The sequence below is a fragment of the Agelaius tricolor genome, unplaced genomic scaffold, assembly GCF_023055355.1.
Source record: "Agelaius tricolor isolate 1412-34295 unplaced genomic scaffold, bAgeTri1.0.p SCAF_3, whole genome shotgun sequence".
NCBI lineage: Eukaryota > Metazoa > Chordata > Aves > Passeriformes > Icteridae > Agelaius > Agelaius tricolor.
The window spans coordinates 19,574,673-19,599,919 of record NW_027269263.1 but is presented as its reverse complement, the minus strand read 5'-3'; the positions used below and the strand labels follow the sequence as shown (position 1 = coordinate 19,599,919).

Genomic DNA, 25,247 nt, shown 5'->3' with positions numbered 1-25,247 from the left:
CCCCCGGCCCGCGCCCCCGGCCCGCCCGGTCGCCGCCGTCGCGATGGAGGCGGCGGGGATCCCGGGCCGCGGCGGGGTCTCGGCGGCGGGCAGGCCGGCCCGGTACAGCACAGGCACGCGGGAGTTAGTGAGAGGTAACGGCAGAGCGGGCCGGGGCCGGGCTCAGCTGCTCGCGGCGCCGGGGTTCCGCGCACCGTGCCTCTCCCTGAGGCAGAGCGTCCTACCGCGGTCCCGCCCCGGCTGGAGTCTCCCAAACCCGCATCTTCCCCTTCGGGCTGGGGTTGTGAGGGGAGATGACCCTAGGGCGGGCTCCCCAGCCCGGCTCGGATGCCTCTTAATCGGCATGTTGTGTTTTTCAGGGATGATGGAGGAGTTGCAGATGACGCATTCCCAGAAGCGATACCTGATGGCGTATGTGACGCGTGAGTGAGGCCCCCTGGCTCTCCTGCCCGCTGCTGGGCTGTGGGGAGGAGCTTTAGCATCTCGGCATTCGCCCACAGCCTGCTCGGATGGGCGAGTGCTTTAAAGCAGCAGCACAGCAGCTGCTGACACATGGGGACGAACGGGGTGAGCTGTCCCCACGGGTAAGCTAGGAAACAAGGCGATGCGGTGTGACTTGAACCGCAGTCTGCCGTGCCCAATGACCAGAGTGAGACATCTGGGGCACTGGGGTCTTCGTTTGTGATGCTGCTATAGATCAACAGGTAGATCTGCTGGCAATGGCCCGGAGCCATCCATTCAGAGTCCCCGCTGCCTGATTTGCTGTTATTTTTGGTTCGTCCCCCAGGCGGAGATGCCCTGCCCCTTCAGAGATTCCCCCCATCGAGCGAACAGCCAGTGCCTGTTCCCCACGCAGCAGCCTGTCAGCCGGGCAGGCTTCCAGCTAGACCGCTTCTCCGACCTGCCAAGGTCTGCCAGGCAGGAGATGCCTACACCCGAGAGAAATTCAAGCCACAGCCCACAAGTAAGTCAGCAAACATTACTAATAAATACACGGTGGTGCCTGGAGCCTCTCTTCCCCTTCTGTCCCTCCCCTGCCTCAATCCCAGCAGTGGCAGTGTATCTCTGAATTGCTCCACGTCCTCATGCCCTCAGTCTGCAAAGACGCTTCAGAAATGGATCTCTGAGGGAACATCTGCTGCAAGTTCTCGCTGACTTCTGCCTGCCAGCTGGGGGGTGGCAGGTGATAGGGACCTGCACTGTCCTTGAGTAAGAATGGAGCACTACATCATTTTCTAGCACATAAATGTGAACCACACCTCTGGTGTTGGTTTGGTGGGCTCTGTACACCTGTGTACAAGGTGCTTGCACACAGTCCAGGGATGGACTGACATTAATGAAACATTCCCTCTGGCACACTTAGCAGGGAAGCAGTGTGGTCAGGCTCCTCCATGAGGAGACATGCTCATAATAATGTTTTTTTCCTTTGGCATTCACAGGAGATTTGGAAAAGGAGAAGAGAAGACTTCAGAAGATCTTAGCATTAGGGAAGGATGAGGTGGAGGACAAGGTGGAGCAGGTGTTTGTTCGGAAAAAAGAAGAGGAGATAGCTGAGCCTGACCGGTTTGAGGAGTGTACGTCTGCATGTCCCCAGGAGGGAGGCAGCCAGAAAGCCTGGGAAGCCAGCTCCCTCCTAGGGCTGGGGTGGCAGGCAGGAAGCCTGGGAAGCCAGCTCCCTCCTAGGGCTGGGGTGGCAGGCTGTGTTGCCAGTAACCTGAAACCAATGACAGGAGCCACAAAGGCCAGTTTCCTAGAGAAAGGACTCGCTGCTGTGACACTCTGATCCAGCCATCCTCACAGAGCTTATACCGCTCAGGTTTGCTGGCAGATGGCTCTCTGGGCTGCCCACACAAAATGCACCCTGCTGGCAGGGGAATAGCCATGGGATGTGCAGGGATACCTGGGAAGCAGGCTCAGGTACTGCTGGTCCTTTTCCCAGCAAGCATGACTCAACACAGACCAGGTTGCTTGTTAGCCTGACCACAGTTTGGGCTGTTCCACTCCAGGATCAAAGCTGTTATACTAGCAAAACCTGAATATCAAGCAGAATTTGAAGGAATGAAAGACTTTGGCCTGCAGTGTATACTGGGATAGCAAAACCCTGCCTAATATCTCTCTGTGCTTGAATCTTCAGTGTATGTGTACAGCCCTGCTAGCCCTTTGCCAGCCAGGGCAGCACAAAGATGGGCATTGCTAGAATCATGTGTACAGAAGGGATAATCCCTGCTGCAGGGAGCCAGGGCAGCTGAGTTTACACGTGCTTGGTAGCCTCCAACACTTGTCACAGGCTGAATGTTGTCCTTGACACATCTGTGACAGGATTTGGATCAGCTTGCTGCAGGTTTGTGCTGCAAAGCGGCAGCTGATGATCCATGCCTGGTCTTGGATGGTTGCAGTCACTGGGTGATGCATATCAACTAATGAACCTCACCAGCAGGTTCTGTCTCCATCCACAGACTGGTTAAATTGCCCACAAGCAAAAGAGAATTGTCTACATAAAGAAAACTACAAAACTAGTGTTCCTGGGAGTCAGGGAGTGGTAAGAAGTTGAGCAGAGTCCCATTTCCCATTATGTAAGGGACTGCTGAGCTATTGTGATGATATGTTGTGCAAGGTGAGTGTTACAGCAGATATCACCCTGCCTTGATGGGACTGCTGTTCAAGCAGAACCAGGAAATGGGGGGGGTTCAGATCTAGACAGAAACGTGTTTTCTTGCCTTTTGGCTGGATGCTGTGTCCACAGTTTTTTCTCTTATCCACCAGTGAGGAATGAAATTCAAGAGAGGAGGGAATTCCTGGCAGAGATGGAAGCTCTAGGACAGGGTAAGAAGTATCAAGGGATCGTCCTCACTGAAATCTCACAGGTATGCAAGGGCCTTGGCTGAACAGTGCATGGAGGGAATACATAAATTCCATGCTTTATGTATCAGGGATCATAAAGCAGAGTCTTTTCCAGTATCTGAGCAGGGAAGGGGGCAAAGAGCTGTTTCCTTTCATGGCACAGCTCAGGCATGAATTTGGGGAATGGTGGATAGCTGTTTTCCAGCTTTCTTTCCATCACTGCATGTAACTTAATCAGGGAAACAGAGTTTTTATTCTTGAGATTGGCAAGAGAAGAAAAAAAAAGCTTCTGGCTTTCTCTCTGCTCAGCTCTCCCCCTTTCTACTTTGCAGAAATTGCATGAGATGGAGATCATTGACAAGAAAAGAAGTGAGGAAATGAGAAATATCATGACAAAAGCCTTCCCTGTTGGGAACAAATCCAATCTCCAAGACTAAGCCAAGGGCAAAACACAGGTGCAATTTGTTCCCAGCTATTCTTCCCAGACTCTGGGCATCGGACACTGGTCCCTGTCTGTTTCCAAAGAGGGGGCAGCACCATCTGTTGCCTGAAACTAGAAGGCAGGACCAATTTGTACATACACAGCGACAGAAGTTGTAAAATCCTTCCCACACACTGGATCCCTTCTTGCTCAATAATATTAAAGACATGAAAACACAGAGCAACGGCTCCCAAAACATGACAAAGCAGAGCCTTCTTTTTCCTCTGCAGTGCCTCACAGTAGAGCAATCCATCCATAGAAATGTCATTCCTTCCCATCTACCCAGAGATGGAAGTTTCTCGTGACAGCATGATGGTAACACACACTGCCACCACATCTGTAACCTGCTGGCTCCTGGCCCTGTAACTCCAGGAATGCCTCTGGAGGAAATGCAGCTGGACAGCCTTGTGCAATCACAAGCCCTTGGCATTGCTGCACGTGATTGTGGCAGGTCACTGTGACTGTGACCTGCAGCATCAGCAAACCTCTGGTGGCAGCCCAGTGGGCAGGGGCTCAGAACACAGCTGTGCCAAGCAGGGACAGGGGATTTCACCCCAGTGCCTGCTGCTCTTTGCTGTGATTTTTTTGGTTCCTGAAAGCATGGTATGCAGAATAGCCACTCTATTCCCAGAGAGACTGGAAATGGCTGTTTGCTCACTTCATAAATACCCGCCCCTCTGTCCTCCAGCAGGCTGAAGCATGATGTCCAACTTTTCCTGTGGAAATCCCAGCATAACCTCCAGTTTCCAATTTCCTTAAGATCTCATCCTCTGCTTCTTAGCAATACTCAGCCACTTTCCAAAGCCAGGCAACATGCCCTGGCCCTGGGACAGCACAAGTGCACAAAGGAATCAGAAACCTAATCCACAATCATTTTTTTAATCCAATGTTTCTTTTATTTCTGTTCAGGTGAATGGAAGTCATGGGGTTAGTACAGTATAATTTACAAATCAAACTTCTGACTGGGCACAGGGCCAAGGGGTGTCAGGCTGCAGTGATCCCAGTGGCCTTTGGCAACAGTGATGTGGCAGCAGGCTCTAAAGCAGATTTGTTTCTCCTTGGAGAAGAGTTGTGCTTTGGGATCTCCCCTCCCCTACCACTGTTCCTCATCAGCCTGCTGGGTATGGCAAGGGTGAGATGGCATTACCAGCACAGGGCTGAGCTGGCCAGCTCCCAGCCACGGGGGCCATGCTGGGATTGAGGAGAGGTTCAGGTCCCTCTGGTTTTGGGAAATGAGGATCCCTCTCCAGAATGCTACACCAGCCACCCTGCAAGGCACTGCTCCAAGAGCATTTTGGCTAAAGCCTGTTGGGTTTTTAGAAGAGACTGCAGCAGATGGCTCAGGGCTGGTTATGTCTAATTTGCTAATGAGAAGGCATGATGAACAGCTGACCAACGAAACACCCATGAAACTCTCATTGAGACTGATCCAATAATTCAATAAATAACTTATCATCTTGGAAGTGAAGGCAGGAAACAAAAATGGAAGGAAGAAGGGATGGTTGGAAGAACACTGCCCCCCACATTCCCTCCTCTGATGTACACACACGCACACACATGACAAATAAAATAAGAGGTTTAAAGTTTAAGATAGGTTTGAATTCATCTAGTAAAGGAGGTGTAAAAAACAACCAGCCACATCTGCACACTTTTAAAGTATACACAACTGAAGCTGGGTAAAGGTCAGTTGTGACCGCGCCTCTCTCCCCTGCCGCTCAAGGGTGGCACTGGTGAGCAGGGACACAAGCTCGGTGCCCCTCACCAGCACTCAGTCTGTCTTGAGCTTTTCTGCCCTTGCCTGGAAAAGGAACAGGTCCTCCCTCCCCAGGAAGGCAGCAGAGTCAGCAGTGTTTAGCAGCAGTGGGGTTCCTGAGTAGGGCATGTGAGCTACATCCTAGCAGCTGCACGCCATCCCCTTGGGTCCTCTCAGCCTTGGGACAGAGCCACCCACCCTGGCGCTCAAGGGAGGGGATGGCTCAAAATAAATAGGGCACCAGTTGTTTTTTTGGCTATGGCTCTAGAGCCTTGTGATGCAGGAGTATTTTCTTAACCTTTTAGTTTAGGCCAGTAAAACCCAAAGGATCCTGATTCTAATGTCAGTTTTCTCCTGAAGTTAAAAATGGAACAGAAAAGGGACAAGAGGGGGTAGGCAGGGAGGGACAGGGAGGCCCAGTCCCCTCCTGGCAGAAGTCAGAGGCACGTGGAACTGTCACAGTTAGAGCGGGAGAAGGGACGGTGTGCAGTTAGTGCAAGTTTTCCCTCAAATACGAAACTCCTTTGCTTGTCAATAACTCAGTTATTGACAGGAGCACACAATTGGGTAACGTATCTGAAAAGCAAATCCGTCTTCTCCCCACTTTGTTAACAAGGCTTCACAGAGGGTATGGCCATGCTCCCCTACAGCCTGGGAAGAGGAAGGCTTTGGTCATTCTCACCCACTCTGGGCTGAGGGCTGGCATCTCCCTGGGGCAGCAGCTCGGGTGCCTGGGGAGGAGCAGGGGAAGAGGCGAGCCAGGGCCAGGGAGAAGCGAGTCGGGGTTCCCTCCCACGGCTGGTGTTCCCCTGCTCTAGCTTTTCTCCTTGGATGACTTGCTCTTGGAGTCGTGCTTGTTGCCCAGCAGCTTAAGCACCTTCATGGGCTTGAATTTGCCTTTCTTCTTGCTCTCTGCCTCCGTCTCCTTGTGAAATTCTGGGGTTGCAAAGGGAGGTTGTTACTGTGGGATGTCAATAGTTGTACAGACACACTCATGACAATAAGCAAGGGTGACAGCCATGAATCAAAGCCCTCCACTGCATGCACACTTTCTCTGATAACAGAGGTGTGCAGAACAACTGTGCCTCTAACTTTATTGGCCCTACAGGAAAGTCTCCCCAGTCTATACAGAATAGATTCAATCTCTCCTGCATACAATATCACAAATGGCTCGTGCTGCCCCTTACTGGGGTCAGCAGTGAAAACATCACTCCAAAAAGTATTTGTTTCTTACCTTTTCTTTTAATCATTGCTTCCAACATTTTATCCTCCTCCTCTTCTCTGAAAGAAAGAATGGGAAAGAGGTCAGGAATTCAGCCCTGAAAACAGCTGCTGTATTGTTTAAGGCTAGAGAGCCTCCTATTTAGAAGCCATAGAGGGGCAGATCCATCACTGTCTTGTGAGCATTTGCAACCAGCAGGATAAATCCCTCAGGCTGCACATGCTGTCCTGTCTTTCCCACACAAAGCATTAAAAGAGACAAGGATTTTCCCAATCCTGGGAAGGACATCAGCAACATGGACATCTTGAGACACCCCCACAAAGCACTCATGTGGCACTGAGTCAGACAGGCTGTGCTTCTCCCCTCTCCCCCAGCTCACCCCATTCCTCACTCACCTCTGCCGGTCCTCGTCCAGGCAGTTCACAATGGCATTCCTTTGCTCAATGATGGTCACCAGCTCCTGCATCAGCACCTTCTCCCTCCCTCGGTCCTCATCGGTCCAGTCCTTCTCTACCCAGCCAAACCCCAGGGAAGGACAAGCAGTTACATGGCTGAAGGAGCACTGAAATTCAGGGCTTTGGGGCAGAGATCTCCAGCACAATCCCCTCTACCCTGCCGTGTTACAGGGCCAGTTGGGCTAGCAGTGCTATGGGGACAGAGCCCTGCATGTGGCATTCCCTGGGGACAACAAGAGCACATCCCTGCACAAGACTGGGACATATATTGAGATGGGACAGAGCCTCTAGAGCCAGCTGATTGCACTAGCATCCCTACAGATCTGCCTCTCTTCACCTGAGATCCACCTAGAGAGAGGGGAGATGATGCCCAGGGAAAAAATCCTTGTGGGTCCTTTCCAACTCAATATAGTCTATGGTTCTATGAAAAAAGGGGTAAGCATACCCAGAGTGGTGCTTTACCTGGCTTGTTGAGGAGGCACCGCAGCTCATACTCCACGTCTGACTGCCGCTGCTCCAGGTTCTGCTGCTTGAAGCTGCAAAGGAAGGGGGAAATATTGGGAAGCACTGCAAAGCTCCAGAGAGGTGGAACGTCATCCCAAAGTACAGGGTGAGCTTGGAAAGAACCATCAAGATGCTGATCTTGCCCTGTATAGCCAGGGGACCAAGGACCAGTAAGGACCAGCCCTGACTGTTCAAGGCCTTCCTGGGGTAGCTGCTGCAGAGGCTCTGGTGACACACTGTGGGTCAGGTCTCAGCACATCTGGACAGATTTGCTTGCCCTTACTCCCTCCCTTTTTAGGCAAGGCCAGATCAGGATCTCCCCTGGAAGCACCATTTCAGGAGGGCTGAGAAAGGGCTCCCCAAGAAAGTGTCAGTGCCTCTCCACACACCTGCACACACTTACATGTAGATGAGCTCCGACTCGTGGCGCACCAGCATGTGCTTCTCATGGATGAGTTTGAACCAGTCCACAAGCAGGTTGTCCTCAGGGTTGTCTGCCAAGCAAAGGGGCAGTTTCAGAGCCATTCCCAGCCCTGGTGGATCCCATCACCCTGCAACAGGCTGGGCTCTGCCTAGCCAGGGGAGAGGCACTGGGCTGGAGCCAACCCAACCTCAGGCTATTTCTGAGGCTCAGAGAGACCCTATCTCTTCTCCCACCTGTTTCCTTTCTAGGGACATCTCCATGTTCAGGGTAAGGTTGTGACTAATCTTGGAGGCCAGCACAGCCTCTTGTGCTCTTTCAACCCCAGCATCAGCAGGGAAGAAGTCACTGTTGCTATTTCCTCGACTGAAGAGAGGGCAGCCCTAGGATCTGTCCTGCCCCACACCCACAGACAGCCCAACACACATACCATTCTCAGCACTGCGCAGTTTTTCCTCCAAGGCCACCCCACGGTGCTCCAGCTCATCCAGCTGATGCTCAATGGCATCCATCTCCCCATAGATGTCTTCCTCAGGGATGTACTGATCTGTCTGCACCTGCCAAACCATAAATCAGACACTTTCATTACCACCAGACTCCAGTTTCCAGGGGTAATCCAGAGATTGGTCAACACTAGCAAGGGCAGAGGGACAACAGAATATTCCATCGAAGTGTGGATCTGAAATCCCACCCCGCTCTGGAGCAAAGGAAGGTGACGGTGCTTTCATGAACAAGGTGTAGCCTCCACCCCCTCCTCCCCAGCCCCAGCCACCTGCTGTAATCCCTGCCCACACATGCCTCAGCAGGGTGCCTGCGGACTGCTGCAGCCCTGGGGGATAGCACAGAGCCAGCTTTTCCCTCCTCGCTCCCCAGGGCCCTTTTACCTTGCGTTTGATCAGTGGGAAGCCGTGGCCTGGCGCAGGAGGACGCACAGGCTTGGAGCCCTTGGGCGGTTTCTTTGCCGAGGGGGAGGCAGCAGGCGATGGCTTCCGATTGAATGGGTTCTCTTTGCAGGAAGACTGGAGAGGGCAGACAAAAGCAGATACATGAGCATCCAGGGAAGGGAAGTGATCCCAACAGGTAGCAATGAGTAGACAGGGCAGTGCTAGCATTTGTCCTGCCCCACAGCCTCCTAAAGGAGGAACACAACACTCATCTCCACAAGCACCTAGTCAAAAAAATAGCTGTGCTCCTGTTTGACATCAGTTTCCCAGCCTCTCTCTCACAAGCATGCTGAAATATTTTCCTTCACGGTTCCCTTCCTATTTGCTCAGACTACATGGCATCCTGCCTCTTCTCTAGCACATGGGGTAGGCAGAGTAAAGCAGAGCCACTATTTGACACAGGCCTGAAGCTTGCTTTCAGGGGGTCACACATCAAGCAAAGGGGCAAGCCTGGACCCACAGATCTCCTGTGACCGAGTGATGGATGGGGAAGAAAAACCTTGTGATCTGGATGGGGAGAAGGTCATCATCTCACCTTCAGCTGTGGTTTGGGTGAGGAAGATGTCTTGGGACTCCCAGCACCCCCATCTGAAGCCAAGAGGATTGGTGTAGGGCTAGCCCCAGCTGGAGGCTTGGGGGGCAGCCGGCTGGGGCTGGTCTTTAGGCTGCCAGTGGAGATGCTCCTGCTGTTGTGCAGGGTGCTGGGCTGCGTCTCCCCACTGAGGCTGGCCAGCTCACTGGAGGAGGAGAAGGGGGAGTTGGTGGAGAGGCTGGCTGGGACAGCAGGGCTTTCCCCGGAGGAGACGCTGGCCAGCGGTACATCAGCGCTGGAACTCTTGGCGGCTGCTGGCACGTGCACAGTGGGCTCAGAGGAGCTTTTGGGCACTGAGGCCTCATCGGTGTCTCCCAGCACCTTGGCTGAACTCTCAGAGTTGATGCTCTCGAGGCTGAGGGCTGGAGATGGGGTGGAGGATGACGGCTCAGAGTGTGACAGCCTGGAGATGGGGTGGTGGGCTGCAAAGCAAAGGGAGAGCTCAGGGAGGAATGAAGAGACAGCCAGGACAGAAGGGGAGGGTGGCATACACTGGACACAAGGGTCAGCGTAAAATCTTGCCTGCAGATGCTGTTCTCCAGTGGGTAGAGAGGACATGGCTAATGCAAACTAATGCAACCATCACTGCATAAAGGCTTGGCCTGCCAGGGTGATGCAGAGGCATCTGGGAAGGGGGAACCTCCAAGGGGATACACAGGGGCTGCAGAGGAGGGATAAAGGAGCGGGAGGAAGCTCACCTAGCGGGGAAGCATTGGGGGCTCGTGGAGCTGGCCGCTTCTTTGCCCTTGGACTGCTGGTAGGAGTGATGCCATACCAGGGGTGGAGAGGTTTGGCAGCAGTCTCACTCTGCTCCTGCTCAGGGGTGCTCTTTTGGGTATCAGCACTTTCCACTTCCTCCTCATCCTCTTCCTCAAAGGGGTTGTACGATTTGGGCTCTGTGGCATCAGACCTGCTCTCCTCACTCCTGGCTTTCCCCACCTCCTCCCCATCCTCCTCCTCTGAAGTCCTACTTGGAGTCTCATGGCTGTTGCCTGGGGGAGGAGGGGGAGCTGGCTTCTTCTTGGGCTCTGCTTGCACTAAGGCCATCCATGGTGGGTCCTTGGCTCTTGCAGTAGCTCCACCACTGGCAGAAGAGAAAGAGAAATCGAGATGGCAGAGACAAGGTGGGGTGGCAAGGAACTGGAGAGAGACTTTGCCCTTGGGGGAAAGGAAAGATGGAGAAAGATGTCTCCCATACAGAAGGAGCTTTCTCATCCAAGGATGACCCTAGGCTTCCCCAGACACAGTGTCTCATTTTCTGTGGGCAAACCCACAGGCCTTAGGGAAACACAGCCTGCCTGACTTGCCTGCTGGGCCCAGTGTTTTGGTGTCTGAATATTACAGCCTCCATCTGCTAAGCAGTGGTAAAGGCTGAGCTTTACAGGCATAGCTAGTCTTCCCACCTTTCCCAGGACAAACCCTCCACAAGGCAGACAAATGTCCCCTTCTCAGCACCCACACGCAGGGCCATTTCAGAAGGCATTTGGCAATCTGCCTGTGCCACAAAAACACCTTTCTGAAGCTCTCAAACTCTTTACAATAAAATCCCTGGAGGTACGGATGAACACTGTTGGTCTGACCATGCTGGGCTAGCTCCTATTGCAAAAGGAACCTGGTCAAAGCCTACATGCTCCTAAGAGCAGGAGCTGATGGAGGTGAGAGAGAAGAGCACAGCTGTGCTGTCCCCACAACTCCGCCTTGCTGTGGAGTTCTCAGGTGATCTGCAAGCAGAGGGACGTACCGATCAGAGGAGCAGGGTCTCCCTCGAGGTTTTGGGACTGGGGGGCTGGTTTCAGGTACCCGACCTAGAAAGACATAGGCAGACTGTCACAAAACCAAAAGGACATGAACAAGGGTTAAACCAACATGAGGCACCTTAGATACCTTCCCACAGGAAGGTGGCTATTCCCACTCACTGAAGACCCCATAGCATTTCTCCCACAGTCGATGCAGCCAGCTAACTGCAAACATCCCCTTTGCCTTTTTCTCCCCACTTCTCCCTGGGAGCTGCACCTGGAGAACTGACATGCCCCTCTGCTACCACACCTGCAAACTCCTCCAGCTCTACCAACTTCCCTCCACACTGGCTTGCTGCCTTTGAAGAGCTCTGGAGAAGTACAAGGGAGCAGACAGGCAGGAAAATTAGTTCTGCTCTCCTTGCTATGGGGATGGATGGCAATTGTTGACAATCAAAGACCTGGTGTCTGAGCCCAAGATTTATTTGGAGGCAGAAGAGTGTCAGGCTGCAGAGAAGGAAGGGAACTCAGCCAACCTGCAGTCAAGCACCTCAGCCACTGAGGATGTGGAGGGTAACCCCTGCCACCATCCTGCCCTCTTACCGTTCACCATGCCAGGCCCACACTCGCTGCCCTCGCCCTGCAGAGTGGACCTGGGCCGGGGGACAGGGTGGGAGGCTGGAGGGGACAGGGCAGACGCATCGGTGGCCTTCCTTGGGGCTGGGGTGGGACGTGGGTCTCTGAGCCGTCCATCCAGCGAGCTGGCTTTGTCCTGGGTGAGCCCTGCAGGCTTGCTGGGGATTGGAGGCCTGGGGGGAGTTTGGGAGACAGGTGCCCCACTGCCAGCATGAGCAGGGGCTGTCGGTGTCTCTGCTTTACTGGCTGTGCTGTCTTTCTCTGCTGGGCCAGCAAGGCCCTCTGCAGGCGTAGAGGTCTCTGCCACACTCTCCTGGGAGTCAGCATCATCCTTCCCCACCTCTGCTCCTGCCAGGAGGGCACTCTCTCCCATGCTGTCAGCCCCAGTCTCAGTTCTTAGCTCTGGTGACTGTCGGTCTAGGCTGGGTCTCCTCTCTGCCTTCCCGCTCACGGCCAATTTACCACGATGCTGCGTGCAGACAAAAGTCCCTGCCTCTGACCCAGGCTTGTATGACCCTGGGAGCAGCGTGCTGGAGCATTCCTTACACCTGCCAAGGAGAAGAGAGAGCACCATGAGATGGGGGATGCCATCCTGCCCTTCACAGAAGGCAACACACCTGGAAGACCCTTGTAGGGACACAGAGTTAGTTCTTACCTCTGCTATTAAATCCTAGAGTGCCCTTGGGGAAGTAATTCAGAAAATAAGTAGAGAAATGTAAGCAGGCCACTATAGGAAGCCATGGCAAGTTCAGAGCTCAAATACTGCACACATTTAGGTTCTTCCTTCATCTCAGAAAAGAATTAACAGATGTGCAAGGGTGACAGTTGGTATTGGGATATGGTGTGGTTTCCACATTTGGAATGGGGAGAGGGATCAACCATTCACAGACATGAAACAGTGAATATCAACTGGAATTAGGGAGCAACTGGTTCAGAACTGGCACAGGAGGCTACGGGCTGCCTTGCAGGGGCCAAGGGTCCTGGCACGTTAAAGAGCCGTCAGACACATTTGTTTGTAAAACAACCAGTCCCCAATGCTGATTATTAAATAAAACTACATCAATTTCTACTTGGGAAATTCCTGCATGGGAGGCTTCCAGAGTATTCAGGAGAAGGAACACATGAGCCTGGCCTGGTCTCATGCTCAGCCTCAGTAATGCTGACCATGGCATCCAGCTGGGCCACAGCATTTGGCTGGAAGGACAAGGGCCTTAGGCAGCAGGGCTATTCTTACACTCTGCCTTGCCTGTTGAAATTGAGCTAATAGCTTCCCTGTCCTTTGCTGTCTGCCACATCTCCCTGGATCATCCACTCTTCCCCCACTGAGACTCTGAATGCTTCCTAATGAATCCCTCCAGGCACAAGCATGATGGCACAAACACTGGCAAGCAAGTCAGTCCTTCTCCACCTGGGAAGAGAGGTGGATAGCATACATGAAAGACAGCCAAAGGCAAGGGGCTGATCAAGCACTCCCATGAAAACCAAGCTTGTTCCTTCTTGTCTGAATACCTGGTGCTTGCAGCAGCTGGCTGCCCTATGCTGCCAGCAGATAATTTTGGCAAGGAATTCTGCTCTGGGCATCCAGTTGACAGGGATTTCCTTTAAAATGGAGTGCAGAGGAACTCTAGACAGAAGGGGTAGGATGAAATGAGGAGGTGGAAAGCTCAGACAAGGGGAGAAAGTGGTTTGCTTTGGGTTTATCTCCATCAGCCCACAGGAACCACTGCCACAGGACATTTCTGACCAAATACTGTCCATGAATCAGCACAGGAAAAACAAACAAACAAACAAACAAACCAGAAAATAGACAAGAAAACAAATCAGGAGGCAAAATATTTGGGATTAAATTACAGGGATCTCCCTGCTCAGTCTGAAGGGCTATGAGCTGTGCCACGGCAGACATGGCACCTCTCCTTTTTCTGGTCCATAAGGACAGTGCAGGTTGCACCTGAACCCCAAAACTCCTGCTTTCGTCCCAGCTGCAGATGGGAAGCCTGATGGACCTCAGCTCAGCTGCCCTCCTGTGACACTGTTTCTACAGCACATCGCCAACTAGCTTAGGCAGGTGAATGAGGCCTCCCACATCTACCCAGTGGCTCCATGTTTCTGACCAGATGCCAACCCTTGTCCTGTGGCCCATGGGAGAGATCTCATTTCTTCATCATCACAGCAGGGAAAGCAGAGTGAAATGATTTCACAGGTGCTGCAGGTAAGGACCTGTACTCAGGGAGTAACCAGAGAGCTGCTCATTGCTCAGTTTGTTAAGAGTCTGCAGCTCTCCACATGCTCCCTGGGAGCTCAGCACCACCCAGGCAGCATGGAAGCCTGTATATCCAGTTGAGGATGTGGAGTGTAGGTGGAAGGAGGTCTGTAGGATGATGTCATGGCTTAGACCTCAATGGAAGGGGATGGGGGGTGGTCCTGAGTAGGCAGGTGGCAAAGAGGTAGAGCATCCTTTTTTATGGAGGTGGGAGAAGCTCAAGAGGCTGGGATTCCAAGTAAATGAAGTGGGAGAGCACAAGTCAGCAAGGGAGGCAGGGAGCAGGATAGGAATGGAGCACAGGGACACAAGGGGTTAGTCAGACCTCTGGGACAGGGGGCTGGCAGGCAAATGGAACATCTTCACTCTCATTTCAAGCACTGTTGTTCATGTTCCATGCTGCCCAGGGATGCAGACACTCGAAGATGGGGTGCAGCAGGCCCCGTGTGCCGAGGAGAGGCTGCCCCAGCAGGCCTGGCCACGACCTACCTGAAGCACTGGCGGTGGTAGAGCTTGCCCTCGGCCAGGTAGCGCTGCACCAGGTGGACGTGCTGCTGGCAGGCTGCGCAGGTGCTGCTGAGCGTGCTGCGCTGGGGCCGCTGCTCCGAGGGGGCCTCCTCCTGGGACACAGCACAGGAGCTCAGCACGGGGCCACAGCCTGCTCCCCAGAGCACGCATTCTCCACAGCAGCTGCTCTCTGGGCAAGGCCCACGGCTCAGGGGCTGACCTCAGGGGCTGACAATGCACAGAACAGCTGCCCTCAAGCCCAGGCACAGGCAGGCTGCCTCTTCCCAAATTAGAAGGGGCCACTTCCAAAGGTGCCTTGGCCCTATCTACAGCTGAAGGTCTAAGGTGGAAAGGACTAATCTATACCCCATGCACCAGGATCCTGTGAAACATTGAAAAAGGTCCTATCCCAGACAACTGCTAAAAACTGAAATAAAAGGCATCTTTTCTGCCCTTCTAGTTCCACACTCCTGCTCTTTCCTCATGTACAGGGTTATCCCCACATAGGAAGGACACCCAGCACTAATCTGCCCAACCTCTTGTCTGCTATGGACAAATTACAGTCCACAGACTCAGAGAAAAATCAGTCTCAGCTGGATCCCACAAGGAAACAAAATCCCAAACACCCCTCCCAAAATACACAGGCAGGCCCCTACATGGCTCTGTGACAGGCTTTTCCCCATCTCCTCACCCACAGCACAGGGGGTACCACTGCCTCAGGCTGTCTTGGAAACTTTACCAAGAAATCAGGTACCTGTGGTGCTGAAGGACTCTCAGCTGCAGCCACAGGGGTCTTGTGGGACAGCAGAGAAGGAGAGGAGGCAGCAGCTGGTCGCTTCATAGGCGGAGGGACGCTGGCTGGAGGCAAGAGGGAAGGAGGATCAGGCGTGGAGAGCAGTGGTGACTCACACCACCCATGTGCGGGAAGGGGAGGGGAAAAAAAATAAAATCATCCAGCCTTGTGACATAGGATGAGACCTGCCTCTCCCAAAACTTCAGTGCTTATTTTAGGTGGAAGAGACAAACACAATCTAATAATGGGTCAGCTGTGAGGCTGCCAGAGAGCCTGGCCTGCTCTGGATCCTCTTCTGTGGCCCAGGGATGCCAGCCTCTCACTGTGATTTTATTTACTCATCACGTGCTACTTGGCTTCCTTGTAATTGCCTCCCTCAGCAACGCTCAAAGCCCAGAGCAGCTGGGGCAGCTGCTGATGTATTGTGGTGACCCACTGGGCCCCAGGGCTTCCAGGCTGTCAGCAGGTCTGTGAAGCATCTCTTGCTGTCGGGGCTGGAGCTCACACACCAGTCCCCAGCAGGATTCCTTGTCTGGGAGACCAGCATCCCTGGAGAAGCATATACAAGTGGAAGAGATTTATCTCATGTTGTGGCTACTGAAATAGGGGAGATGTGGAGCTCTCATCTCCACCCAGCCAAAGGATGCCTGGGAAGAGCTGTCTCAAAGCACTTAGCTCAGGCCGCAGCTGCAGGGACAGATGAGCTGATTTGAAACATTCCAGCCTGGCTCCACTCCCTATGTCCTCCAGTCACTTTACATGTACCCATGTCATAAAGATTAGCTGTGGGAGATGGGCTCCTACTTAGCTTTCTCCTATTTTAGTGGGTTAGAGCAGATCACAAAGAGTTTTGATGAGCATCAGGGGTGGTGGCCCAACCCAAGTTGGCAGGAATGCAGTGCAGAGGGAGGAGAAAGGCGTTTCTTTTTCCACAGCTTGAGCTATTACATCACCCCACACCTCCTGTGAAACCTCACCCCACCGCACTCTCTCTTCCAGGCCCTCCTCAGGGGCACCAGCAAGATGCAGGAGAGGCAGGTACCACCTGTTCCTCTCCCCTTCCCCACAAACACAGCTCCCCGTTGCCACAGGAAGGAGGAAGCACAAGGCTGTGCTGGGTTTCCTGTACTCAAACAGGGACAAACTGGAAGCCTGAGGGGTGGGAGGACACTCACCTTGGCTGGGGTTGTTGAAATGGTTGTAGTACTGAGACACATAAGTCATGATGCTGAGGCAGTCGGGCACCTTCATGGAGACCATGTCATTGGGATCCAGCAGGGCTGGGATGCCCAGCTCCCGCTCTGCCAGCTCAAAGGCCTGCAGGAACAAGAGGCACTAAGGGAAGAAAACTGATGCTTCATGAAAAGTAAAAGAAATATCAAATTGGAAGAACCACAAGGGAGGTTAAATACTGAGCCTATGGCATCCCTAATGGACAGAGGCTTCCAGACATGCTGCTTGACTAAAAAAAGAAGCAACAGAAGCAAGGTTCCCTTCAAGTTTTCACTGAAAAAAAACCCAGTGTTTTTTCAGCTCAACCAGCAGTGCCCTCATGCAAGAACTGGCAGAGTCTTGGCTGGCACCACAAAGGGCCAAGGGCTGGCAGGTACTTCCAGTGACACTGAGCTCTACTGAGCAGTGTCCCCAGCCACCCCAAATGCTCACCCCACAGAAACACTGACTGCCCATCCTTTCATGCTCTGGGGTACCTCACCTTCCCCTCCCACAATCAGTAGAGCCATCCCAGCTCCACATCCAGTACCCTGCCATGCACAAGCCAGTACTTCCAGTACTTTTCTGTGTCTGAGCAAGCAGAAACAAGGACACTGTGATAAGAAGCACCCATCTCCTCCAACTGCAAACGCAAAAGGAAGGAATGGAAGAGAAAAAAAAGCTGTTGGAGAGTTTCCCACTTGTCAGTATGTGTGGATTACTGTCTCTACACTGGCCATCCCTCTGCTGAGCCAAGGGCAGCATACCCCCAGTGGTCTCCCAGGCACAGGGGTGCAAGACTATGGCAGGGACTGAGGAAAAATAAGTCAGGAAGAGATGAGAGTGGTTTGGGCACTGAATGGTGAGGTACCAGGTGCACAGGTAAAGGTACTGGGTGTGGGTAAAGACTGAAGGTGCCTAGTCTCTGGGGCATAAGGTGCTGTGCAGGGTGTGAGTTATAAAGGAAAGTAATGGAGAAACAAAAGAAAATAGATATTTGCAGTAATTAGGGGCATAAAAGTGCCCCCCATGGACATCCTGCTTTGCTCAGCCTGGCTTTAAGTCAGTTGTCCAGACTGAGTCTTACTAAACACAAGGCTGCAAGGAGCAAGGAGAGAAGAGAGATCCCACCTGAGAGGTCTCTAATAGGACAAGATACCCATTGCATGGGTCTTGAATGGAAAAAGCTGCTAATGACTGAAAGGGGCCAACTGGTGTAGGAAAGGACGTGCCAGGACACAGCTGGACAGCCCTAATCCTGTAAATCCCAAATCACAGAATTACAGAATGGCTGGGGTTGAAAGAGACCTCAGACATCACCTAGTCCAAACCCCTGCTAAAGAAGGTGGCACAAAATCACATCCAGTTGGGGTTTAAATATTCCCAGAGCAAGAGACTCCACTTCCTCTCTGGACAGCCTAGTCCAGTCCTCTGTCACCCTCACAGTAAAAAAATGTTTTTCCTCATATTCAGCTGAGGAATTCCTGTAATTCAGTTTGTACCCATTGCCCCTTCTCCTGTTGCTGGGCATCACTGAAGAGTCTGGCCTCATCCTCAACATCCACCCTTAAGATATTTGTATGTAGCAGGTGAAGGGCCATGCTTCTCCACAGACTATCAGATGGAGCCTGCAGCCACTAGGTCTTTCTGTCATTTAAAAAAAGCAGGGGTATTGCTGCTCTGTCCTACCACTAGCCCCTGGGGCTGGGCACCTCCCCATTCCACACTGCCTGCTTCTGCTATGGGCTCCAGCTGTCCCAAGCAGGAAAGGAACATTGCAGACCAGGGTCTAGCATGACCTTTCTCTCTGCTGATGCCTGAAGTAAAACTAGCTTCCTGCTTCCATTGCCTGCAAATCTGGAACACCTGAAGTCAAGATGTTGCACCATTCAAATCTTCACCTGAGATGTCTTGGCAACCATTAGGATAAACAGGCTGGAAGCTGATGTTTCAGATTCCCTCGTTTCCAGAGAAGCTCCTGCCTGTTACTTACAAACACAGATTTTTCTTATATCCTCAGCACTGTCACAAATTCCTCCCACACTACATGACCTCCATCAAGTCATTCTCACATAATTTCTTCCTCCTGTGCACTGCAGAACAGGAACTTACCAAGCGATTATTCTCATAGACGTCATCCTTGGAGAGAGAATCAAAGTCTCTGAAATGAGAAAGCACAAAATAGACACATGAAGTGCAGAAGAAAAGTGCCCCTATGCCATCACACGTAGAGTCCAAGGACAGTCAACCTTACAACAACTCAACACCTAAGACCCTAGATAAACAAAACCTTGGCAAAGCAGATTTCAGGCTGTAATGGGACAGAAAACCAAAGGGAAATTGCAATTAAAAAAAGAAAGCGAGTCCCAGATGGGTGGTGACCAGGAAATTAAAATGTCATTCTTGTCTCTCATTACCCACTTCTGCCCTGGAGATTAAAGGCTGCAGAAACACCAGGGCCATGTCTCAATTAGCACCACATACTGCTGCACCAAACACTGCACGACATGACCCCAGACTTGCTTTTCCAAGGCCACTGGCACAACAGTGGTGGATGGGGAGACAGATCCCTCACCTCAAGAGAAAGAAGGGACATATACAGGTGGCTCTATGAGGATCCTTAGACAAACCTCCCTGCACCACCTTAAGGAATCTGGGGTGACACAGAACATCTTCAACTGCACTTCTGTCCTTGCTTTTCTCCAAACATTCACAGTGCACAAGAAAGAGTCCTCAGCTGCAGCCCTTGGAGCTGAATGCAAGGTGCTCAGGGCACACAGAGGAATCTCAGAAGTCTCCAACTCAGGGGATCCATTTGTTCCAACCCATTTCACTTGTTCCCCTGGAGCCCTTTGGGGGTTCAACATGGCCACAGGGACTGATTAGCTGTCTTCACCAGGGAAGCAGAGGGCAGAAAGATAGAGAAGTCTGCAGGCTTTCAAAAGAGGGGGAGAAATGCAGGAAGGAGTTAGTTATGCCTTTTGCATGTGCGTGTGGGTACAACGTGTGAAAACAGCATCACGCTGCACTGCTTACAGCTCTTTCCTGCCAAGGACCTCAGCTTTGTTACAAAATCTCCTCATGCAGCAGCCTGGTGTGCCTGCTAGCTGGATTCACGGGAGGATGCACTCCAGAAAGGTCTAGGATCAAGCAAAGCCACCCCAATGGACCACAGAGACCAAAGCTTGGGAGACCAACACAGAAGGACAATTCAGACTAGAGGAGGGAATGCATTCCCCATCCCGAAGGTGCTGTCCAGGATCCAGGTGAGGTGGCACCACGCACCTGCAGAGAGGGGCTGCATGAACCTCCTTTCTCCATCCTCCTCTGGATTTTACTGCCTTTTCCTGGAACACCGACACAACCTGTCCTGGTGCCACACAGCAGAGCAGCCAGCCCCTTCTCAAAGCCCCTCATGCAGCTTTCCCAAAGCTGCAGAGGAAGTCTGTGATGAGCTCAGGAAGGTTTTCCCGGCTGCCTACACCACCAGAAAATTACACTTCCTCCCTTCAAAAGCAAGAGGCTGCTGGTGCCGTTTCCTCACAAACGAAGCTGCAGCCACTCACTGCTGCAGGAGCAAATGCAGCAGACACACAGAAAGGTGGGCTGGATGTTCAGCTCTGTTACCATCCTGAAAGCTCATGCGAATACATGTACACAGCTCAGACTGCTCAAAATACCACAACTTTTTCTTCTCTACATGCTGGTCAGCAAAAGTTTCAGCTGCAGCCTATGCTTTAATGTCAAAACCACTGCCATATTTGTAATTATAACTAGTCTCCACTGGGAGATGTTTTTTCCCTAAGTTTTTGTTTTGTTTTTGCCAAGAGAAGTCCTTTAACCTTGCAGTATTTTTTTTTCCTTTTAAAGAAAATGCCAACTTGGAACAAAGGAGAAGCAATGACAGCAAAGTTATATATCAACTGCCCTCTAAACATTCATGACCTCCATTTTGAATGCCTTTGCTTTCAGGATATGGGAGTGGTGTAGCTGGAAGCCTGAAGACTCCTTGGTGGGCCGGGCTGGGAGAGTATTTTCTGACAGACAAAACATCGTGTCCATTTCACTCTGCCCCAGCAAACCAAAGCTGTTTTAGTTTTAGCATACCAAGGCAAATCCATTAGGAAAAGCAGATGCCAGCAGAGAGGATGTGAAGCTCAAGAGGTATCGAGGGGTTACCAAGCAGCAAGGGAATAGAAGATTCTTTTCCATTAATGTAGGATTGCAGACTCAGCTTTATCTGAGACATTGAAGTCCATCAGTACATGGTCACAGGGATCAGTTTATTCAGTTCCTCTCAATTTTCCAGCTCCCTCTCTGATAAGCCAAGCAGGACCACACTGACCTGTGTTGCTCCTGACATGAGCACTCCCATATGCCATTTGGTCACGTGCCATCCCTGTGGCTCCAGGCAAGCTCCCAGTACCAATGTGCAAGGAGCATGGCTTCTCAGGAATGGGGAAGAGTCACTCCAGACACACCCCTTTCCCCTCTATAAACTGCCTCCTCTGCAGAGAGCCCAGAACTTGCCATCTCGCAGCTCTGTGACATGTGGCTGCATGTTACATTATTTCCTTGCCCTGATCTCAGCAGTCTTTCATCCAGCTCTGCTCAGGCTCCTCTCCTGCCAACATACCCATCCAAGGGACTGGATGTAAGGACAGGCAAGACTCTGGCTATCCCAGCTGAACAACTGCCTTGACTCAGCAAACCCCAGTGCTGTACCATATCCTGGAGTAATATTTCTATGCAAATAACATCCCAAGCACTTACCTAATTAGATACATGCAGAGCCACTAAGCACTCCAGGGTTTAGGGCAGCTGCCAGGGAGCACAGCAGATCCAGGGAAGGGGGGAGGGTGTGCTGTACAGCTAAAACCAGAGCAAATTCCTGGATTCCTCAAATATAAATCATGAGCACTTTAAGGCAGTGCCACATAATAAGCCATTCAGCTTTCCAGGTCTTGTCAGGGAAATGCAGGCAGTACATGGGAAGGAACAAACAAGATTTGTGATCCTGCCTGTAACCAAACCTACGGCTCTAGGGACACAAAACAGCATTTCTAAAACAGCTCTCATCTCTTGTTATCCTCAAGCCTCCATCTCTCCCAACACTCCAAAGGCATGTGCCATACTCCTTTTATTCTTCTAACCCCTGAATGCCAAGATCCTTCCCTGCATGGCAGGGAGGCTGTACAGCTTGAGATGCTGAAAGATGCTCTTTGCTTCATTAATCTGTAGCAAATGCCTTGTAAACACTAATTTCATGCTTCAGATTTCTAGAGCACTGAGCAAACAAACTCATTAATCCCCACAGTCCACTGTCAAGTTGGTCTGGCTGTTGACAGCTTAACTGAAAAGGGAAGAGAAGAGATTAAATGTCTCATCTCCAGATCACACAGCCAGCAGCACAGAGGCTAAATCCAAGTTTCCCATTTCCCTGACTGGGACAGCGAGGTAACAAAGCCAAGTGAAGTGCCTACAACAATGGAGTCAGGGATTTGTATCTGCATGGTTCAACACACAGGTCCTGGCGGTGTGCACCTCGTTCTTGGTGGTCACTTCAAGACACCTTTAGCTGAATTCAGCAGACACTGAGGAATTCCAGTCTACTTCTTTCAAAAAGCCCAAATCTATAGTGTTTCCAAGAGCTCTGCAGGAGCTGCTCCAAAGCTCTCCAGGGCAGCACATCCCTCTGATGCCAATTTGCCTTATTCCACGGTGATTGTGTTCAAATCAGGAGTCATGCAGAAAACTGTCCTCAGTCTCACTTACCCATGTGGTCCTTCATGACAGCCTCTTCCTCAGCGTGCTCCCTCCCAGCACAGCAGCACAACAGGGGTGCAACCAGGCAAGGTCAGAAAACTGGGATAGGCTGACAGCCACCACAGCAGCATTGCCCAGGGAATCAGGATGGCAGAGGAGTGGTGTCACACAGGTAGAGAAGAGCTTCAGCTCAGCTCTCCTATGGATGTGCCCATTCCTCCTCTCTGCAATCCCAGGAAAAGCCAGCAGGAAGCAAGGAAGCAGAGGAACTGGCAGTTCTGTGGAGCTCAGAGGAACTCCAGCCCTGGGGAGCAGCACAGCTGTCTGTGCAGGCAGGAGAGTCCCGCACAAAGGAACACCACACAAGGTCAGAAAGGCACTGCAGATCCCTGCCAAGTCCCATTACTGCACTGACTGAAAGCACTTTAGAAGAAAAGAAGGGCAACCACTTTTCCTCTGCCGTCAGGAGATTTACTGCCTCTGATCCAATCTTCCCACTTCCAAATTGGGACAGGCTGAAGAAGCTGGAATCAGATGAAATGATGCTGCTCTCCTGACGGTCTGAAAATCCTTCTACAACATGCCATGTCCTTGTAAGGCCCTGGGCCTTGTCTCTATAATGCAGCTCGTGCAGAGGACCTGTGAAGCACGTAGTTAGGACATCTGCCAGGAGCAGATTTAAGCCCACTGACAACTTAAGAGCAGCAGCCCCTGCCTTAATGGGATGGCAAATATGGTTAATGGGAAACCATCAGGTGGTTTTAGTGGTGTTTATCATAAGCTTTTACTGAACCTCTGCTTTTCAGTTCCCAGCTGCTGTGCCATTTACAAAAAAAAATATAATAATTGCACGTGTTCTTGTCCTTAATTTGCCTCTTCCCACCCAACAGCCTTGTCACTGGGACCATTTTCAGAGGCTCCATTCTAGCTAGTCAGAGTGAGCCATACCATCCAAGAGCTGCAGGACACAAGACCACACAGCTCCTTCAAGACCCAGAGATTGATGCAAAGACACTGTATGTCTTGGCTCTCAATCATTCCAGAACACCATGCTGAGGGTTTTGGGGCAGCCACCTGAAACACAGCAGGCAGCAGCTCAGTTTCCAGCCTACCTGCTCAGCTTTAGCTTGTAAGGACACCGGCCTGTTCCACTCTCTCGTGGACACCACAGCTCCACAGTGGAGTCACGGCCAACCCTCTGCCTGACAGAGGTTGCTGTCACGGCAAAAGGCGCTCCTGAGGCCAGCTCAGGAAAGAGAACTTGGTCAGTATGGGCAGCCTCAGAGGAAGAACCACCGACCCCAGAGCAGAACGTGACGGACACACCATCCTGGCCGGCTTTAGGGCAGGCCAAGGAGTGTGTGCATGCCGCAGGCACAGCGAGCTGGGGCGATGCCTACCTGCCCTGCAAGGGCTCCAGGGATTAGAGCAGATGGGCGCCGGATTCCCAGCACCACCGGGGCACACAGGGTTACAGCGCAGGTCGGGGCAGATTCCTTCCAGCGGCCCAGCCAGTTTCTCCAGCCTGACACAGCGCCCCCAAGCAATCCCAAACTCACTGTCTGCTTCCTGAAAATCACATTCCCCCCCAGAGATACACAAGCTGGGGGAGGCTAGAGAGGCTCAACACCCCTGCTGGCTTTTGCTGCCTCCTTCTTTCACTGTGGCATCCGGAGAAAGCAAGCTAGAAGCAAATGCAAGCAGCAACCTGGTCCAGGCCTCTACAGATTTCAGAGTGGCTGCCTCTGGGAATGTCCCTGTGCAGGACAGGCCTCTGGCCCTCCTGAAGTGTGAAAGCTCACCTCTTGCTGAGGCAAAACACCCCCACACCCAGATACCAACACCACGTCTCTTCTCTGGTAGGCACCGCTCCCATTAGGGCACATGGACCTAGTCCACCTCCGTGCTCTCACCACCCTTATATTGCATGACTTCTGCTAACCCTGACCTTGACAGGTCTGCAGGACCAGGTCAGGAGGTTGTTTGCTGAAACACAGAGTGATAGAATAGTTTGGCTTGCAAGGGACCTGAATGATCATCTAATTCCAACCCTGCTGCCATGGGCAGGGAAACCTTCCACTGGACCAAGATGCTCAGAGCTCCATACAATCTGGCTTTCAGCACTGCCTGGGAATGTGGAATTCTTCATTCCCAGTACCCAACTATTTCTCGACAGCATCTTCTTCAGTGCATCCCCTACCAGCACATCAGCGCAACAGAGACACATCCGCTCTCTGAGCCCCTCATGTCCCCGCTCAGGGAGCTTCCCTGCCAGCCAGCCTGGAGCCGCTTCCCACAGCTCCTCCATCCCCCCAAACCCCCGTGAGTCCCCCCGTGATCGCTCCTGAGCACAGGCGGCCCAACCCCTCCAAGAAAGGGAGGTCCCAGGGGTCCCGCGCCCCAAACCTCCGCGACCCCGCTCCTCCTGCCAGCAGCGCCCGCGGGCGGCAGCCGTGGCCCCGCGGCGCCCCGTCCGAGCGGCGGCGAGGCGCGGCCTGCACTCACAGGAGGTCGGGCCGGTGGCGGTGCAGGATGGCGCAGAAGGCCAGTCCGTCGCGGAACGAGGTGCTGAGGTCGCGGATCTCCACGCCGCGGTAGCCCTCGCACTGCCGGCGGCACCAGGCTTGCAGGGCGCCCCGCGGACCCGACATCGGGGCGGCCGCTCCCAGCACCGCCGCCGCCGCCGCCAGCCCGGGCCGGGCGGGGCCTCCCGGGGCGGGGCTCGGGGGGCGGGGCCCGCACGCGCCGCGGAAGCTCCCGCGCCCCCGGGCCCGGCGTTTCCCGGGGAGCAGGGCGGCCTGCAGGGAGAGCACCCTCTCCCACCTCGGGGAAAGAGTTGGGCCTGAGCACAACTTAAATTCAACGAGATTAAAAACCACTCGGCAGCCTGATTGCTAAAACCCTCTCAGGCTTAGACAGAGGCTGCTCCAGGCAGAAGCAGTTCTCAGCAGTCCTAGGGGCACAAGCAGTGGAGTACATCTGGGACGTAGGTGGCTCCCAGGGTAGGCTCAGGGCCAAGGAGAGCTTTGAAGATCAAGACATTGGAGTCACAGGCAGTGCTTCACAGGAAGCCCTGGAAGACGTGGAGGAAGAGTGCGATACAATCTCAGGAACAACATCGAGG

At 52.7% G+C, this 25,247-nt stretch overlaps 2 protein-coding genes across 3 annotated transcripts; one reads left to right on the top strand and one right to left on the bottom strand.

Annotated features, from left to right (window-relative positions):
- The first annotated feature begins 2 nt into the window (after nt 1–2).
- Nucleotides 3–3,502, top strand: CUNH22orf23 (chromosome unknown C22orf23 homolog). Its single transcript, XM_071422844.1, has 6 exons — nt 3–134; nt 360–422; nt 788–964; nt 1,440–1,574; nt 2,764–2,864; nt 3,174–3,502. Exons 1-6 carry the CDS (start codon nt 44–46, stop codon nt 3,276–3,278), a joined length of 672 nt encoding a protein of 223 aa, XP_071278945.1. The 5' UTR covers nt 3–43; the 3' UTR covers nt 3,279–3,502.
- Nucleotides 3,503–4,195: 693 nt separating this feature from the next.
- Nucleotides 4,196–24,851, bottom strand: MICALL1 (MICAL like 1). 2 transcript variants are annotated; one of them, XM_071422842.1, is made up of 16 exons: nt 24,629–24,851; nt 18,470–18,518; nt 16,321–16,462; nt 15,107–15,210; nt 14,335–14,462; nt 11,553–12,133; nt 10,955–11,018; nt 9,912–10,297; nt 9,157–9,635; nt 8,562–8,696; nt 8,108–8,234; nt 7,660–7,750; nt 7,215–7,288; nt 6,693–6,807; nt 6,310–6,356; nt 4,196–6,011 (listed from the first exon to the last, which is right to left on the bottom strand). In XM_071422842.1, exons 1-16 carry the CDS (start codon nt 24,772–24,774, stop codon nt 5,890–5,892), a joined length of 2,790 nt encoding a protein of 929 aa, XP_071278943.1. In that variant the 5' UTR covers nt 24,775–24,851; the 3' UTR covers nt 4,196–5,889. The 2 variants fall into 2 exon arrangements, with proteins under 2 accessions (XP_071278943.1, XP_071278941.1); XM_071422840.1 differs by having other exon boundaries at nt 14,335–14,465; nt 24,629–24,850.
- Nucleotides 24,852–25,247: the final 396 nt, after the last annotated feature.